A 14,031-nucleotide genomic window follows, 5' to 3' on the forward strand; every position below is an offset into this window, starting at 1 on the left:
TTTTATTGTTTCATTTATTTATGTGACATTGACGATCAAGGTCAATTTTTTTATTTTTTTATGAACTTGCCATTACTTTGTAATTCGTTAATGGACTTGATTCATTTTCAGAATACGAGCACTATGAAATCTGAATTTGAATATTTTACTATAAAATTATGTTTTCTAGGAGAACACGTTTCTATAATATTCTTCCTGATATTAGTAATAAGAAGTCGAGCGTGAACCCTAGCTAGGCGGTGGCTATTTTTACTTATATGTTTTGCTTTTTTCTTTTTGTGTATTGTCATTGAATGTTTTGTCTTCATAACACAGCATTCTTTCCGACAAAGACCTTGAAGTAGACATTATTTAAAGCGATTTAACACTCTAGTGACGTTGATGGTATAATTAAATAGTGCATTTTGCTTTATTTTATTTTGCTATAATTGGCTTTACCTTTGTTTTCACTTAGACAAAAGAACGTTTATTACAAAAACAGCATGTTGAGTAATTCAAATATCACCTTGACCTTTTAATGACATTGACTGTTCCAGGTAAAAAAATTGAATTTAACTTAGATTGTCAAATCTTTCTTATTTATGTACGGATTTGATTATATATTGGACTAAATGACACTTTTAACAAAACAAACATGTTAAGTTAATTAAATATGATCTTTGTCTATAAATGACATTGATCGTCTCGGACAAATTACATATATTTACGAATACATACAATAATCACATGATGAATAAATGATTTCGGTTCACAATAGATAAATACAGAATCCCTAAAGAAAGCCCAACACGGCAAAACCGAAAATGTTGCAGGCTCGGTTTGATTGAGCCCGTCCATGGACGGTACTGGAAAGTGCAAGTTACCGTCCACGCCCCCTAGCACCGGCTTAAGCAGAATTCAACATTTAAACATGAAATGGTAAACATTTTGAATTTAGAAACATCCGCAGATGTGTTCACAAGTTTACAATTGGAAAAAAGAAAAAACGAAACAAAATAACTTGATAGACTTCATTTTTATTTTGATAAAAAAACTTAAATGACCTTGATGACATTTTAATTTAGATGATTCTTATTTTGATCAAATGGTGTCTAATATTTATCCTACTGAGCTACAACTTACTAAAACGAATTCTTGAAATTTAACGACATCATTTTTGGATCTTCATATCACTTTCAAAAACAATTCTATTCACACGAAAATCTATGATAAAAGATATGACTTTGACTTTGGTATAGTAAATTATCCACATTTGGATGGAGTCGTAATGCATGCAACATATTACGGGGTTTTTATATCTCAGTTAATTAGATTCGCTTGAGCTTTTTGTTAAAGGAGTTTAACGAGCGCAATATTTTCATTACTGGTAGGAAACAGGGCTACCGCTATCATAAATTACGTAAATATTTTACTAAATTTTACAATCGTTACTTTGATTTAATTTCTAAATTCAATAGTGATCTTAAAACACTTCTGCGACAAGGGATTAGCCTGTCTGATTTTTACGTGGATGTTATTTACAAACTTCGTAAGATCTTAAGTCATTGTTATATTTCTGTTGTCTTTACTAAAATTATTAAACGTTTTATTAAAAGTAGTCATGACCCTACTACTTTAAGACATACCGCATACTTAGTGTTCAACCCTTTTACAGTTGGACGCTACGCTTTCCTAATTACATCTGACGGACCAAGTGGGAGACTATGATGGACAGTTCTTAACACCCTTCTGGACAGAATTGCCTTAATGTTCGTCTTCTGTCTTGCTTCGTCGGGCCCTTGTAGGTGATCTTCTTGTTGCTCTGTCTTGAGTACTTTTGTCATGGTCATTGGGTTTTCTTTTGTATGTTTCTATATGAGCATTTCGATTTTTACTTATTTCACCTTTTGTAACCATGATAACTGTTAGTTTTTTACTTGGCGGGGATTCATTTTATTTACACTGTCTCGTTTATAGGAACATGGTGGGGCTAGGAGTGAGGTTTGGTACACCATTAACCGGTTTAAACTCCCAAGCAGTATTTATGCTGCTGACCGTTCCAAGGCGGCGCCCCTCTGTGTTTCTCAGCTGTATGTCTTACTTGCTTCATATTGTTTAAGTGACACTTTTATGTCACTTGTTTTCTCGTCTACGGTAAGTATCCTCCCCTTTGACCCTAGTTTTTATTTCCTTTATTTACCCCCTTTCCTGGGTCATCTGTCCAATTCCCCTGTGCCCTTTGACTTATGGGCCTATTATTCAATGATTTTTTTTGAGTTCCTTATCAGTTACTTATTATTTCTTCTCATGTTTGATTTTAGAGATTAATCTGCCCGTGCTCTGCCTTGTGCCTTTGTCCTGTTTTTGTTTGGGAGCCTCCTGGGCTCTTTGTCACTGGCTCTTGTTGCTGTATCGTGTGGGGGTTGCGTCCATAGAACGCCGCCTTTCCTTGTTGATCTTGTTTATCATATTTTAAATATTTCCGGTGCGATAAGTCAGTCAATGGTTGTTTAAGAACATGACAGATACGATCGTATAAAACATGCAACTTGTTTTGTCTCAAAAACTGTACTTTATTTGATTTTTACAAACACACAAACAAACTTGTTATGTTCAAAAAGTCTTATATCATTTATTAATTTCTGATTAGCAGAAAATGCTATGTGCAGTGCCATGACATTACTGACAATGTAATTTTTTTCAAATATGTTATCACTTACCATGCAATTCATCTCTGTCGTGGCATTAGTGGTGTTAATATTGTATATGTCTGTCATGACATTTCTGACAATGTAATCTATTTAAGACATGTTTTCACTGACCATTTAACTTCTTTTTCATAAAATTTCTGACATTGTTATTCATCACAGTCATGACATTTCAGACAATATTATTTATCACTATCGTATTACATAAAATTTGAAGAGTATCAGATGCATTGACGTCACAGTTTTGCCCAGTCCTGTTTGTGTTTGGGGTCCGCCTGGGCTCCTTGCCACTGGTTCTTGTTGCTGGGTCATATGGGGATTGCGTTCATTGAACGCCCCCTTTCCTTGTTCATCTTGTTTATCATATTTTTTGAACAAATCAGTCAATTTTTAATTGTATCATAGTTTGGGGACCTTCAGAGTTAAATCGTATACATAAACATGCACAGTGCAGGTATTAGTTACCCTCACTCCAGAGCATGCCTATTGATTGGCTAATTTTTTTCTGGGGTTTACTTTTTGTGATAACAGAGTAAGTGATAGCGATATAGATATCATGATAATAAAAAATTATTCAGATGCTCGTTCATTGGTTACTTTTTTCTCGTGCTTTTTATTGTGAGAACAGGGAACGTGTTTTTATTTTTTTTCATGATACAAAAGAGCAACGCCCCTCGTACAAATCAGCCTTGTGTTTCGATGTTCTTTCTATTACATATCATACAATTAAAAGTACAGTCCAGATTCTTGCTATTTTTTTCTCCGAGCCTACTCTTCCTCCCGTTTATAGATTTTTTTTTCAAAGTAGCTGCGGAATAATTATTAGGATCATTTACTGTCTGGACGTACGGATTGAAGTGGCAATATATGCTGAATATCCATGTTTATTTCGCACAGACTTGTACTTGTCGCAAAAAGGTTGCTGATGGGGTGAACATAAGCTGCTAATGTTGTTTTAGATACTAGATCAAAGAAAAAACCCATATCAACTCGAGGAGAATGTCCGTCTATCCGTGCATAAATAATCTTGTCCGAACTAATCTTAAAATTTGTATTGTCATCCATATTGTCAAAGAATGACCAGTATTAAGTTAATGCCTAAGTCACAAATGACAAATGCCGTCGGGCATTTCCAAAAAATTGTAGTATCGGCCGATGTCCTTCCGGCCACCGTGACAATCGGACGACAGCAGCTGAAAATTTTGGTCATTGGGCAGGCAGCCAGCCTGGTTTTTATGGCGATGTGGTTTACAAACTTCGTAAGATTTTGGGTCATGGTAATTTTTCTGCTGTTTTTACTAAAATCATTAAACGTTTTATTAAAAGAGGTTATGACCCTACTATTTTAAGACATACTGCATGTTTAGTGTTCAACCCTTTTACAGTTGGACACTACGCTTTCCTCTTTTGATTGCATCTGACGGACCAAGTGGGAGACTCTATGATGGATAGTTCGTAAAGCCCTTTGGGACTGAATTGTCTTAATGTTCGTCTTCTGCCTTGCTTCGTCGGGCCCTTGTAGGTGATTTTCTTGTTGTTCTGTCTTCCTTTAGGACATTGAGTACGTTTGTTATGGTCATTGGGTTTACTTTTATATGTTTCTACATGATCATTTTAGTGTTTTACTTATTTAACCTTTTGTAACCATGACAACTGTTAGAATTTCACTTGGCGGGGATTCATTTTATTTACACTGTCTCGTTTATAGGAACATGGTGGGGCTAAGAGCGAGGTTTGGTGCACCATTAACCGGTTTAAACTCCCCAGCAGTCATTATTATGCTGCTGACCGTTCCAAGGCGGCGCCCCACTGTGTTCCTCAGATGTATGTCTATGTTGTTTCATACTGTTTTGGTGACACTTTTGCTTGTATCCCTTGTTGTTTTCTCGTCTACGGTAAGTATCTTCCCCATTGCCTCTAGTTTTTATTTCTTTGATTAACCCCCCCCCCTTTCCCCCGGTGTCCTGTCCCCTTCCCATTTGTGGGCCTATTATTATTTTCTTTGAATTCCTGGTCGGTTACTGGTTGTTTATCATTTAATGATTAACGTGTCGTTGCCCTGTCCTTTTTGTGTTTGGGGTCCGCCTGGGCTCCTTGCCGTTGGTACTTGTTGCTGGGTCGTGTGGGGGTTGCGTTCATTGAGCGCCGCCTTTCCTTGTTGATCTTGTTTATCATATTTTGAGATTTTTGTAGTTGCCTAGAAATGTATCTGTGGATTCTTTGGGATTTAACCTGAATTTTATGGTCGAGCAAGAACATCTACGCTGATTAGTAGTAAGGTAAAGGCAAACTACAATTGTTGCATTTTTGCTTTGTCTTCATCTTGTCTCTATCAATTGCCTTCTTTGCTGGCATATTGACCACTGACTGATTTTTAAAAAAATATCATAAAATGACAAGGCTTTACCGCCCGGCGCCCACGCAGCGACCGTCCGATTCATTTTTTAATCGCACAGACGCCGTCCGGACATTGGGCGGTGACCGCCTGGTCTTTAATTGCGACAGTTTCATTCATGACTACGCACGGTATTACATTAAAAATCGCCCGGCCTACTCGAAATCGTCAAAGCCGCCGATTTTGTAAAAATTGTTAAGTCAGGCTGCGGCCGTTTTATTTGTGACCTAGACACAAGTTGGGCATACCGTCAGTTTTTTCCAGTTCAGCGAGTTATAGCCTCTCAAAGTTTGTCTTAAAATTTTCCGCAGTGAAATGTTACAAGATTGAAAGGTACTGCAAGTGCTCGAATGGAACTTTGATTGACTGATATTTACCCAAGTTATGACCCTCGAATAAAAAGGCCCTTCTTGCTCAGTATTTCATCTACAACATAAACTCTTAAAATCCATACAGTCAATTTCCAACAAATCCTTAGAGCTTTGACACTCATATTGCTGTGAAGAAAAACCTCTATACTAACACAATCTATTGGATCATATAACTTTTTTTAAGTACGTAGCGTTCATTTTAAAATGGCTAACTCTGAATGACGTGAAACCCCATAAGAACGTTTTATGAGTGCGTTTTGGTCACAAACCACTAAATTATATTTTTATAGAGCTATTTCCATGATATGGTGAAAGTTTATTCACTTTATATAACAAAATAGCCGGTACCAAAAAACGACCATGCCACGCGGAAATCTTACGGGCATAGTTCTGGAGCTAGATCATTGAGCCTTATGTTATGTTAAGTAGACCTTTTAAAGTTGTACGAAATGTAATTTTTAACGGAATCAGTTTAATTGTGTTTAAACAGTCGACTCGAGAAAATAATATATTTTTCGAAATTCTTTACAATTTATGTAGGTAAAGAACAACTTGCAGGTCTTGAAAAAGGACCATCCCACGCGGAAATCTCCCGGACATATTTCTTGGGTTAGGGCTTTGACGATCAACATGAGTAAAGATGACCATCAAAAATTGTACAATATTGACAATGCAACGAAATCGGACAAATGGCGTCTTTACAATTTGCTCGAGAATATTGTGTTTTTTGCGAAAATTTATAGACTTGTATAGATAAAGAACAACTGGCAAGTCCAGAAAAAACCCAAGAAGTCATGCGGAAATCTCCCGGAAATATTGCTTGGCTTAGGTCTTCGACGATCACAATTAGCTTAGAAGACACTACAAAGATGTACTAAATGGAATCCGCATCAAAAACGGACGAATAGTGTCTTTCAGTATGCTCGGGAATATAGTGCTTTGTACGAAAAATTATACACTTAATATATAAAAAAACAAATAGCACTTATCAAAAACGACCATGCCATGCGGAAATCTCTCGGACAAATTTCTTGAGTTAGGGCTTTGAACATCATAATATGCCAAGAAGACCCAGCAAAGTTGTACAAAATCTTATCCGCATCAAAGTCGGACGAATGGTGTCTTTGCCTAATGCTCGAGAATATAGTGCATTTTACGAAAATTTATACACTTCATATAGAGAAAGAACAAATAGCCGTTATAAAAATCGACCATGGCATGCGGAAATCTCTCGGACATATTTCTTGGGTTAGGGCTTTGACGATCATAATGTGCAAAGAAGACCCTCCAAAATTGTAAAAAATCTAATCCAAAGCGAAATCGGACCAATGGTATCTTTGCAGTATGCTCGAGAATATGGTGCTTTTTACAAAAATTTATACATTTTATATAGAGAAAGAACAAATAGCCATTACCAAAATGGACCATGCCATGCAAAAATCTCTCGGACATTTTTCTTAGGTTAGGGCTTTGACGATCATAATATGCAAGGAAGACCCTACAAAGTTATACAAAATCGAATCCGCATCAAAATCAGAATAATGATGTCTTTGCAGTATGCTCGAGAATATGGTGCTTGTTACGAAAATTTATACAATTTATAAAGAAAAAGAACGAATAGCCGTTTTAAAACTCGACTATGCCATGCGGAAATCTCTCGGCCAAATTTCTTAGGTTAGGGCTTTATGGATCGTAATATGCAAATAAGACCCTACAAAGTTATACAAAATCGAATCCGCAACGAAATCGGACTAATGGTGTCTTAACAGAATGCTCAAGATTATGGTGCTTTTTACGAAAATTTATACACTTTGTAAAGAAAAAAAAACAAATAGACGTTTCCTAACGAACATGCCATGCGGAGATCTCTCGGACATATTTCTTGTGTTAGTACTTTAATCCTCAAATTGTGCGAAGAAGACACCTTAAAGGTGTACAAAATTGAATGTGAAATGGAATCAGTCAAACGGTCTATAACGGTTTTTATTGGAAAAATGGTCTTTATTTCGGTATTTCTCAGGCTTTTATATACTCAAATAAAAAATCACCTGTCCAAAGAGCGACCATTTTACGCAGACCTCCTGCTAACATTGTCCTTGCCTTAGAGCTTTGACACTCATATTACTGTGAAGAAAATGATTTATACAAATGCAATCAACTGGATCACATACCTTTTTTAAAAACGTAGCGTTCATTTTAAAATGGCTTACTCTGAATGACGTGAAACCCTGTAAGAATGTTTTATAGGTGCGTTTTTGTAACAAAACACTTAGTTACATTTTAGTAGTGTTTTTTCACGATATGGTGCATTATACTTAATTTTATACATTTATATAGAGAAAGACCAAGAAGCTGGTACCAAAAACAAACATGCCACGCGGAAATCTCACGAGCATAGGTCTGGATCTAGATCTGTAAGAACATTTTATGAGTGCGTTTTAGTCAGAAACCACTTAATAACATATTTATAGAGTTTTTTTTCCACGAATGGTGCATTGTTCGAAAGTCTAAACATTTTATATAGAGGGCTCTTATCGCCTTTAAGCCCAAAGTGATAGCCTCAGCAAACACGGTCAAGCTTACACAACCCACAGTGATAGGCAAAGGGTTGTTATCGCAATAAAACCCACCCTGGTGGCCCCTGGGAATACGGTCAAACTGACCAAACGGACGGCAGGCATTTTAGACTTGTTTTTGCAATTAAACCTCCTTTAATTGCCTCATGGAATGGTCCAGTTCATACAACCACAGTGAAAGGCCTTTATTAAGGCTCTAATTAAAACAAAACCCACTGTGATAGCCTCAAGTAATACAATCAAGATTACTCAACCCACGGTGATAGACTTTAAGGATGTTCTTATTCACTTCAACCCATATAATAATCTCAGGGAAAACGGTTACGTTCATACAACCCACGGATACTTTTTAGAGGGTATAATCGCAAAAGATCTTACGGTTATACATGTATCCTCCGCCCACAACCCACTGTGAGATGATTTTTTGAGGGTTCTAGTCGCATTATAACCCAAGCTGATGTTGTCCGGGAAATCGGTGAAGCTAACACAACTAACAGTTATAGGCCTTGTTTTTTTGTTTTTGTTTTATTTTTATGTATTTATTTATTTTATTTTTTTGCCATAAAATCTAAGGTGATTGCTTCAGGGCATACAGTCAAGCTCACACAACCCATGGTGATAGGCCTTTTAGAGGGCTCTTATTGAAATTAATCCCATGGTGTTAGCCTCAGGGAATAATGTCCAGCTCACACAACCCTCGATGAAAGGCCTTGAAGAGGACCCTTATCGCAATAAAACATAATGGTTCAAGTCTCAGGGAATACAGTCAAGCTCACACAACCCACGGAAATAAGCCTAATGGCGGCTTAAATCGCAATAAATTCAAAAGTGATCGCGTAAGGGATTACTATTAAGCTTACACAACCTACGTTGCTATGCCTTGTAGAGGGTTCCAGTCGCAATAAAGTTCACGGTAACAAGCTCTAAAAAACAAAGTGATATACCTTTTAGAAAGGGTTTTTATCTCACGGTAAACAGTATAGCTTACACAACCTAAGGTGATACATTACTTATTGCAATATGTTCGCCGGTGATAGCTTAACGGAATAGGTCTTTTGGGAGGTCCTGAACGTTTGGAATCCGCCATAATAGCCACATTAATAACAGCCAGGCTCGCACAATTCAGCGTGATAACAATCAGGCTTACAAAAGCCATGCTGAAAGGTTTTTTTTTATCGCAGGAACTTTGATAGCCTCAAAGAATACAGATAAGTTTATATAACCCTTGGTGTAAGGCCTTTTAGGTGGTCCTTATCTCAATATAACCCACTTGGAATACAGTAAAGCTCACACAACCCACAGTGAATGGCCTTTTAGAGGTTCTTAATCGCTTTACAATCATCGTTGATAGCCCCAGCTTAAAATAAAAATCACATTGATAACAAGTTGTCTTCAGAATTGTCACCCAAGAATGATGACTTTATGACGTCAGGGATTCTTACTAAATGTAATTAAGTCGTGAATCATGGCAGATAATTACAGTAATTACAGTTATTAATAATTTGGCATGTATTGTTTCACTAGGAATTTATGAGTAAAGAAGACAGATACAATGTTTATCGTTTTATGTATTTATACAGATTCTAAGCAATTTAATTGGAAATTGCAACATTACAGTTATAATTCATTTTATTGGCGTAAATTCGTCATGATTTACCATCGTAGTTTTCCAGTAATCGTTGCGTTCTTTAAATCTGGTCAACAGCCACTGTGTTCGGATGATTCTTTCACCCGGATAATAGATACCCGACCAAGATGTCGATGAATTTGAATTTCCAAACATTTGATTATTCCAGGATACAACCCAGCCAAGTACCACCGCATTGTCATCAGTCCCTGCACGCGTGTATCGCCCTGTCAACGAATAGTAATCCTCGGCATTTCCAACAGCCGAGTTGTATTTGCCGTTTATCTGACCATTTTTACAAGAAAATGTCACCTTTGACCCAAGCTGGTTCTTCCATGTTCCTGCTACACCACAATCAGAGACGTCTGTGAAAAGTAAAACAATGTAATATGCTGCTCATGTACAAAATTTAATATCCTTAAAATAATATGCTCATAACAATATTTCAAACATAACTATTTGTTATCACTTATTGAAAAATTTTAAAAATATTTAACAATTATTGACTAGTCATTGAATATGATATCATATTCACTGGCAGAATGTAAATTTAAACTATTAAATTTTGACTGTTTTCACAAAGCGCGGGAAAATGACGCATGCAAAATATTACGTCAAACGTAAAATGGCTACGTCAAGGTTGCGCAAACAAACGTTATTCGAGCATATATGAATGGAGGTGTATATCCTCCAAAAGTATATAATTTTATATATCTTGATGACATGTTTATATTTGAATTTTATTAATCAATGTATGTTGATTGCAATCTTATTCATTCAGATCAAATTTGTATACATATCCTTCTTTTATGTATATTGTCAAATGTATGTATGCTAATGTAAGGAATAGTAAGTTATGCAGATTTCTAATCATTGCTTTTGATTAAATTTTGTGCAAAAATGACAAACTATTGTGCAGAAGTAAATACTCAATACATATTTTCTAATCGTGTGAAATTATTAGTCGTTTGTTTTATGACACAATTGAAATTGAAATTCAAATTGAAAACTGTTTGTATATTTTGTTAATATAACATGTTCTGTGTGATGATTAAAATCCAACGCTGACGAATGTTGTTAACTATTTTTTTAGAAAATGTTTCCTGTCCTTTCAAAACAACAGAGACAGGCGAATACATTAAATGTATATGTTGGGAAATGGTAAAGGTTTTCTATTAGTCAAATATAGTGATTGCATATTATATTAAATATATCAAGTAAAACATTCGTGTTATCTTCATGTGTCCATTTGTTTAATTGAAGAACGATATCCCAAACCTCATTCACGAATAACAACGGATCCCGAAGGTATATTCTTCTGAAAAAAATAAAGATGGGGACCGGATATTTATTTAAACTTTAGATTAAAATATATTTAGAGCTATGTATTATAAAAGTTGAAAACTTTAATTTTCAAACATAAAATGTGGAATCAATTAAATATTTATGCATTAACGGAAAAAATCAAAGTATTTGTAATACAAAATTTAGCTTAAGTTTATGTTCATGCATTTTATTAGTATTATTAGAAAATATTGTAAGATATACTTAACATAAGTAATAATAAAACCTTCTTTGACATCTATGCCAGGTAGCCATTGCCCCGGGTGCATGCCACTAAACTTTGAGTAAAATTTTCCTTATTTCTATCTTGACTATCTTAAATACTTCAAACTATCTTAAATACACCGCAGATTTCGTTTGTGACATTAAAAAAACTTAAATGCTACAGGTTCCTTTTTAGGAGGTAAATTCTTTTTAAAGAGGCATACAGTTCAAAGTATTGAGAGAATATCCACCAAAAGTATATGACATTGTATCTTGATAATATGTGCATATCTGATTGTTATAATCCGTATGTGTTGAAAGCATTGATTTCTTATTTTATACATATAACACTTGTCCATATTCTATGTAGGGAATTCATAATTTCAAATGAATATAATTATGTCATTTCAAAGAATATTATGGAAGATTGTTAATGCAGAACTGGTATCATTGCGTTTGATTTAGATCTTGCAGAAGAAGACAAATTTTTGTGTAGAATACATGCTTTATATAGCGTCAAATTATTTGTCGTTTATGTCTTAATGACATAAGCAAATGAAAACTGATTGTATATTCGTTCAAACGATATATTATGTGTAATGATTAAAACCCTTGCTAACGAAACTAAAAATTTATAAAATGTGTCATGTCCATTTCAGATACAGAGACAGGTTGGAAGATGGCTAATATTTTCTATGACTTATTCATTGTGTTTTCTGTCAAATCAAATTAGAAAATATCTTATTAACTTGCTTGGTCAATTTGTTTAATTTAAGAATAATATCTCTAGCCTTGTTCATAGGTAACAACGGATCCAAAAGAATACTCTTCTAAAGGGAAGGGAGATGAGGTGGGTGGGGGTGGATCCCGTAATCCGGGAACGTGTGAGCTCAAGCTTTAAATGCCGCCCAGATGTCAATGCACGGAAAAGGGGTGTATTAACCCTATATTGTGAATGAATCAGATATGAAAAAAGATCGAGAAATATGTCATCAAGGATAATTTTATGTGAATAAACATAAATGAGCCGTGTCATGACAAAACCAACATAATGGGTTTGCGACCAGCATGGATCCAGACCAGCCTGCGCATTCGCACAGTCTGATCAGGATCCATGCTGTTCGCCTACAGACCATATAACAAGCAGAGAAACTAATAGCGAACAGCATGGATCCTGATCAGACTGCTTGAATGCGCAGGCTGGTCTGGATCCATGCTGGTCGCAAACCCATTATGTTGGTTTTGTCATGACACGGCTCAAATATTTACTTGCATATTTATAGATTATGACGTATGGTTTTAGAGCGCTTGGATAGAATGAGATTTTTCACGTTTCATATCATAATACAATGTAATATAATATGTTAAGGACCTATTTTTCATATTTTACAAAGTTTGAAAATATCTAACTGCATACCGCTTTTGCGTTTCGCGTCAGCCAAACCTATCAGCGTTGCATATACATGTATGATGCAGATAGCAACTGTTGTTTGTATTCTGTAAAGATAGAAATAAATCAATCAACTGAAAAGAAAATTGAAAAGTTAATAATTTTCATATATTCAATTATCAATTTAAAAGCTGTGATGGATAAAAAAATCAGCAACCCTACCACCACCCTCCCCTCCCACACTAAAACAAACAAACAAACAAACAAACAAACAAACAAACAAACAACAACAACTAAAAGAACACAACAACAACAAAAAACACCATGTGGTCTTTGCTGCGATTTATTTTGAAATAATTATGATTATGCCGCCTTTAAAGGAGCATTAAGTAGGAATCTGACTTTACAGTAAACAATATATTAAGGTAATGCCAGGTATATACAGAAACATATACAAAACATTATTGTAAACTCTTTCCAACTGTTTTAATTTATGGGTCCCGTAAAATAGAGCATACAGATGTCATGTGAGATGCAAGTCTCACCAAATACGCAAGTTCCGAAAAAATGTGCAAATTCCATGAGAAGTTCTTTGAGACGGGCAAAATTCCATAAGATTTGCATTGTCCGTGAGATATGCAAGATATTTGAAATATACGAATTCCATCAGATATGCAAGTTCTCTGAGATATGCCAGTTTCACGAAATATAAGCATTCCGTGAGATATATAAGTGTCATGAGATATGTGAAGTCCATGAGATATGCATGTTCCGGTTACGATTTTGAAAGACAAATGTAACATTGTTTATCTTATTGATTTCCAAATACTTTTTCTAGACATGACCTCAAGTATTTTCTAAGAAAGACAAATACCTGATTTATCAGGTTTTTACACCTTCACCGTCTTTGCACTATAATAATGCTTTTAAGAAGAGAGAATAAAATCAGAAATTAAAGAAAAGATCCAATTTACTTACTTCATGATTGAATATCTCTCTGTAACACAGCTAAATCTGCTTCACTTAATCCATACGCTGTTTTATAAATAATGAAACCGCATGCAACGCCTTCTAGAAGTAAGAAGTAAGGGGATTATTCATCTTAAAGGTGGTTAATGTTCATTTGTTTTTCAAGGCGGACGTTTTGTTACATCAAAAGTAAAACTTACAGTTCGGTTCACGCTTAACGTAGCTCTTACGTCGAAATTCGCTAATTGTAAGTTAATTATTTTCTCTGACCATACTTACATGTACGTGTATCTGCAGTTCGTATCAATGAAATAACACAACCCCTGACAAAATAACACAATATCACACATAATGACTTAACACCTAACAAAATAACACAACACATCACAAATAACATAGCAACTCACAAAATAACACACCACCTGACAAAATAACACAATACTTCACAAATAACACCTCACAAAATAA

The 14,031-nt window shown here is 35.2% G+C and overlaps 1 protein-coding gene across 1 annotated transcript; it reads right to left on the minus strand.

The window, feature by feature from the left end:
• Positions 1-9,579: 9,579 nt before the first annotated feature.
• LOC132741918 (streptavidin-V2-like) lies at positions 9,580-13,697 on the minus strand. Its single transcript, XM_060730188.1, has 3 exons — positions 13,573-13,697; positions 12,622-12,701; positions 9,580-10,021 (listed from the first exon to the last, which is right to left on the minus strand). Exons 1-3 carry the CDS (start codon positions 13,575-13,577, stop codon positions 9,654-9,656), a joined length of 453 nt encoding a protein of 150 aa, XP_060586171.1. The 5' UTR covers positions 13,578-13,697; the 3' UTR covers positions 9,580-9,653.
• Between the last annotated feature and the right edge of the window lie 334 nt (positions 13,698-14,031).

This window comes from Ruditapes philippinarum, unplaced genomic scaffold (genome assembly GCF_026571515.1).
Source record: "Ruditapes philippinarum isolate M1 unplaced genomic scaffold, ASM2657151v2 ctg408_1_1_1_1, whole genome shotgun sequence".
NCBI lineage: Eukaryota > Metazoa > Mollusca > Bivalvia > Venerida > Veneridae > Ruditapes > Ruditapes philippinarum.